Genomic DNA, 6,014 nt, shown 5'->3' with positions numbered 1-6,014 from the left:
GTTCCTTCACGCAGAGCTCCGAAGTTAATGGCTCGGTTGATCGAGGCTGAGAAAAATGGATGTTTAGACAATGATGGAATTGGAGATACAGGCTCAGATGACTAAATGTTTCTAGTCCAAACCTATTGGTTTATTATTGTTACAAGTATCAAGATCCAGTGGAAAGCTGGTCCTGCATATTGTTCATACAGATCAAGCCCTTACACAGTGCACTGAGGTAGAACAAAGCACACCTGATCAGCCAGTCATATGGCAGCAGCTCGATGAATGACAGATGCAGGTTAAAGTGTAGCAGCTACAGAGAAAGTGTGGTGCAGGTTAATGTGGCCATGGCGAGGTAGATTGTGAGATCGGGAGTCCACCAATGTAGCACAGCAGTCAGCACGATGATATTACAGCTCGGAGTGTCGGAATTTGGAGTTCAATTCCGGCGCCCTCTGTAAGGAGTCTCTGTTTACCCCGGGCGCTCTGGTTTCCTCCTACAGTCCAAAGACGTGATGGGTAGATTAATTGGTCTTTGTAAACTGTCCCGTAGAAACATAGAAAACCTACAGCACAATACAGGCCCTTCGGCCCACAAAGCTGTGCCAAACATGTGTAAGCCTAGACAGCTCAGTGTGTAAAAGCACGCAGACACGGTCAAGAGGTTCAGCTGTTGTTCAGATCAAACATTGGAATGGGGAAGGAATGTGATCTGTGATTTTGACCGTGAAATGATTGTTGGTGCCAGACAGGGTGGTTTGAGTATCTCAGAAATTGCTGATCTCCTGGGGTTTGTCATGCACAACACTCGCTGGAGTTTACAGAGAGTGGTGCGAAAAACAAAAATACATTCAGTGTGTAGCAGTTCTGTGGGTGAAAATGCCTTGTTAGTGAGAGAGGTCAGAGGAGAATGGGCAGGCTGGTTCAAACTGACAGGAAGGTGACGGTAACTCAAATAACCACGTGTTTCAACAGTGGTGTGGAGAAGAGCATCTCTGAATGCAAAACATGTTGGACCTTGAAGTGGATCAGTTACAGCAGCAGAAAACCTCAAACATACACTGAGTGACTATTTTATTACGGACCTCCTGTATCTAATAAAGTGACCTCTGAGTGTAGATTTAAGAGTAGAATGATTATAGTGACAGTAATGATTGGGTCTATAGAGAGCAGCCTGCAATGAATAGCCATGTTCTGGAACCATTGTGCTTAGTACACAAAATGGACTCTTGACCTCACAATCTACTTGTTATGGCCTTGCACCACATTGTCTGCCTGCACTGCGCTTTCTCTGTAACTGTAGCACTTTATTGTGCATTCCATTATTGTTTTACCTTTTGCCAATCTCCATCCACTGTGTAATGAATTGATCTGTATGAACAGTATGCAAGAGAGGTCAGCTCAGCACACGCGGCAATAATAAAATCGATTTACTGAGAGGTCTATTGGCGAGTCTGGAACTCTCTTTGGGCCTGGTGGTTCATGATCTCATATCTTCTACTTGATGGGGCGGCGGCGGGGGGAGAAGAGAGAATGAGCATGGTGGATGGGAGACTTTGATGGTGTACTGAGGCAGTGGGAAGTGTACTCGGAGTCAGTGGAGGGGAGGCTGGTTTGCGGAATGCCTTGCGTGGGGTAGCCCGATGATGCACTTGGGGGTGAAGTCCGCTCTGTAAGGGAGAACTTGTACTCTTCCCTCTGTGCCAGAGACACGGACTGAGGGTGCACATCCGCGACCCCTCATCCTTCACTCCGATGCTGGAGGACGGCGTGGGAGGAAACCCGCCCCGCTCGCTCCTCCTGGGCAGCGACACGAAGGAGACCCAGAAGCAAATCGCCCGGTTCTCGCTGAACGACGCTCGGGTGAGTAGAGCTGGGGGTGAGGCACCTTTGGGTTTGGTGATCTGCTGAGGGGGGGGGGGGTCTCTCGGGACCGAGGATGATCCGATTTCACTCCGGTTCTGAGGTAATGGATGAAGTCGATGTGGAACTGCATGGATGACGCAAGAGATGTGAGATGGGGATAATTTGTGAGGAACTGTGCTGCTGTCATTTCCTTTCTTGGGCTTGTGTCTGCTTCCAAAGCATGGATTCCATATTCTCAGGATACATTCCAGATGCTCCTTTTCCATTCTAACCAAGTACGAGCCAGCGACTCCCAGGAATTGGTGAGGATGTTGTGATTATCAAGAAGATTCATCCCGTAGAACACAGAATATTATAGCACAGTAAAGGCCCTTTGACCTATAATGTTGTGCTGCCCTCTAACTTTCTCTGACATCTCTGTTGATCTTACACCTTCTCTATGGAGTACAGGAGTGGGCATGTTGTGTTGAAGTTCTATAAGATGTTGGTGAGGCCTAATTTGGAATATTGAGTGCAGTTTTGGTCACCAAGAAGTATGTAAACAAGGTTGAAAGAGTACAGAGAAAATGTACAAGGATGTAGCCAGCTCTGGAGGACCTGAGTTACAAGGAAAGATTGAATAGCTGAGGACTTTATTCCTAGGAAAGCAGAAGACTGAGGGGAGATTTGATGGGAGGGTTATAGATAGGATGAATGCGAACAGGCCTTTCGCACTGAGGTCGGGTGGGACTACAACTAGAGGCCGTGGTTTCAGGGTGGATGGTGAAAAGTTTAAGGAGAACACGAAGAGAAACTCCTTCACTCAGAGGGTCATGAGAGTGTGGAATGAGCTGCCAGTGCAAGTGGTGCAGGCAAGCTAGATTTCAATGTGTAAGAGAAGTTTGGATAGGTACACGGACAGTAGGGGTATGGAAGGCTATGGTCTGGGTGCAGGTTATGGGTGTAGGCTGTATAAATGGTTCAGTAAGGACTAGATGGGCCAAAGGGCCTGTTTCTGTGCTGTACTTTTCTATGACTGTCAATTTAACACTTCCTTCCCACATAGCTTTCCATTTTTCTGCCATCCATCGACTGTCCTATTTAAGAGTCTCTAAATGCCTCTTGGATGTATCTGCCTTTACCACCACCCCAGCAGTGTGTTCCACACACCCACCACTCTCTGTAAAAGAAACCTACTGTGCTTCTGACATCTCCTCTATGCTTTCCTCCAATCACCTTTAAATTATGCCCCATGACAGTACAGTACTCAGAACAAAACATCCATCTAGGACAATGTCTCCCACCCGCTACATAACGTACTGGGTGGGCACAGGAGTACATTCAGCCAGAGACTCATTCCACTGAGATGCAACACAGAGCGTCATAGGAAGTCATTCCTGCCTGTGGCCATCAAACTTTACAACTCCTCCCTTGGAGGGTCAGACACCCTGAGCCAATAGGCTGGTCCTGGAGTTATTTCCTGGCATAATTTGCATATTATTATTTAATTATTTATGGGTTTATATTGCTATATTTATACTCTATTCTTGGTTGGTGCAACTGTAAGGAAACCCAATTTCCCTCGGGTTCAATAAAGTACGTCTGTCTATCTATCTGTATCTATTACAGGAATCCAGGGTCATAAATGCAAGATTTTTCCTGCTGGCCCTCTTCACAGAGATGGCAGTGTGGAGTGCTATGACCCTATGACCATGAGTCTGCCTGAGAGCCACCAGGCAGGGCGAAGGGGTTTAATAGGAATGCTGGGGAGGAACTGAATAATTTCATCTCATTCTTCTCTACAGTCACTCCCCCCTACCCCCACAGTTGCTACTTGACCCGCTGAGTTCCTCCTGCAGATAGCTTCGTTGCTCTGGTGTCTCCTTCCTACAACACTCTCATTTTTGAAGGGCATGATGAGGCCACTCTCAGGTTTGAGGAGCAACACTTCCAACCTGATGGCATGAAATTGATTGCTCTAACTCCTGGTAATTTCTCCCCCCCGCCAAACTTCTCTTTTTTGCCATTCCCCATTCTAGTTCCTCCCTCATCCCTTCTCCTCCTCACCTGCGCATCACCTCCCTCTGGTTTCCCTCCTCCTTCCCTTTCTCCCATGGTCCACACTCCTCTCCTATCAGATTCATTCTTCTTCAGCTCTCTATCTTTTCCACCTATCACCTCCTGGCTTCTTACCTCATCCCTACTCCCTCACCCACCCGCCTGCCTCCTCACCTGGTCTCACCTATCACCTGCCAGCCTGTACTCGTCTCCCTTCCCCACCTTCTTATTCTGGCTTCATCCCCCTTCCTTTCCAGTCCCGATGAGGGGGTCCCCTCCCCAGCCGTCGACTGTTTATTCCCCTCCATGGGTTCTGCCCGACCTGCCGAGTCCCTCCAAAGTTTGTGCGTGTTTCTCTTTCCTACTTCGCAGGCTTACGCTGCATACGAAGCCTTGACGAGTCGCATAGCCGCAGCTATCCAGCCTCTCCTGGACTCGGTACCAGTGGACATCCCATCGCTGACTGGCAGCTCCCTGAGGCAGAGGCTCCAGTCACTGCACACCGTGAAGCCTCTGGTGCAGGCAGGTAGGTGGCCGAACTCGTGCCCCGTGCTGAGCTCCCACACTCCACGAGGGGCCCCCGTATTCCTCCTGACCAATTGGTTCTGAAACACGGTCAACACTGGAGAGGAAACGTGGTGGACAGACAGCCCCACACAGGGGCGTGAACGGGCAGCCTGTTCCTCCACACCGAACCTGCTATCTCCTCAGACATCTTCCTCCCACCACGCTTTCTACAGATTAGGTCTATTTGTCACACGGACACTGAAATGCATCGTAGACATCCATGACCACCGCAGTCCGGGGATGTGCCCGCAAGTGTCACCATGGTTACCAACCTGAACTCGTACGTCTTTGGAACGTGGGAGTGACCCGGAGCACCTGGTGGAAATCCACATGGTCACAGGGAGAATAGACAAACTCCTCGCAGACAGCGGCGGGGGGGGGGGGGGAACTGAGCCCTGATTTTCCAGCTGGTGCAGTAAAGTGATGCGCCAACCGCTACTCCCACTTTCCCCAACATCCCACGCCCTGCGCGATGGACGTCTCCTGTTCCTTGAATCGTGGTTGACAGGCCAATTGGCCAGATCTCCCCTGATTTCCAACAGCCCTCTCCTCCCCTCAGTTTCCAAAAACCAGCCTCCCACTCAGTAGTCCATCCTTTCTGAGTTCCATCACCTTCAATGTGATCCTGCCGCCAGCCACAACTCCCCCTCCCCTTTCAGCATTCTGAAGGAGCTCTCCCCTCTGCAGTCCCTGTACACCCTTCCATCTAGACTTGTTCCTTCTCCCTTTTGATATGACCTTCCCTTGTAGCTTCTGTCCTCCCCCTCTCACCATCCAGGGACATGCCAGCCAGATTATAGAGTCACAGAGCACTACAGCATAGAAACAGGCTCTTGGGTCCATCTGGTCCCTTCTAGTTATTCTGCCTGGTCCCACCAACCTGCACCTGGACCAGGGCACTCCATACCCCTTCCATCCATGTACTTATCCAAATGTCTCTTGATTATTGCAATCGAAACCACATCCCCCACTTCTGCTGGCAGCTCGTTCCACACTCACACCACACTCTGAGTGAAGAAGCTCCCCCTCGTGTTCCCCTTAAATATTTCTCCTTATAAATGTGTATAAAACCATGAGGGGCATAGCTAGGCGTTGGAGAGCCAAGGTCTAGAGGCTTAAGGGGATGGAGGGGGAGGGATTTAATAGGAACCCATGTTTTAATAGGAAGGGAGATATGATATACATGTTTAAGAGGCTGTCAGATGGACTCATGGATTACAGGGAATGGAGGGAGCTGGATCATGTGCACGTGGAGGGATTTAGTTCAGCCAGAATTGTGTTCAGTGCAGATAAAGGGCCTGTTCTTGCACTGTACTGTTCTATGTTCTAACCCATTCCAAACACATGGCCCTCCATGTATGGTCACCGTCGTAATTTCTAAATCCAACAGCTGGTCAAGGGAGAGCAAGATCCTATAAACAGGATTGTGATGATGAGGGGGTAACAAAATGGTTTCTCTGTGGACTGGTGGGTGTAGCGATCCCGGATTGTGATGATGAGGGGGTAACGAGATGGTTTCTCTGTGGACTGGTGGGTGTAGCGATCCCGGATTGTGATGATGA

General features: G+C 49.4%; 1 protein-coding gene across 3 annotated transcripts in view; it reads left to right on the top strand.

Moving 5' to 3' along the window:
- Positions 1 to 6,014, top strand: part of pyroxd2 (pyridine nucleotide-disulphide oxidoreductase domain 2) — a 68,894-nt gene that overhangs the window by 21,760 nt on the left and 41,120 nt on the right. For all 3 annotated transcript variants that reach the window (XM_063071407.1, XM_063071408.1, XM_063071409.1), the window contains exons 5-6: positions 1,690 to 1,845; positions 4,258 to 4,411. In XM_063071407.1, coding sequence (XP_062927477.1) covers positions 1,690 to 1,845; positions 4,258 to 4,411 — 310 coding nt within the window. The remainder of the gene's footprint in view (positions 1 to 1,689; positions 1,846 to 4,257; positions 4,412 to 6,014) is intronic.

This window comes from Mobula hypostoma, chromosome 19 (genome assembly GCF_963921235.1).
Source record: "Mobula hypostoma chromosome 19, sMobHyp1.1, whole genome shotgun sequence".
In the NCBI taxonomy this organism is placed as follows: domain Eukaryota; kingdom Metazoa; phylum Chordata; class Chondrichthyes; order Myliobatiformes; family Myliobatidae; genus Mobula; species Mobula hypostoma.
Note: the sequence above shows the minus strand (reverse complement) of the source record. Positions and strands in the feature narration are given on the sequence as shown.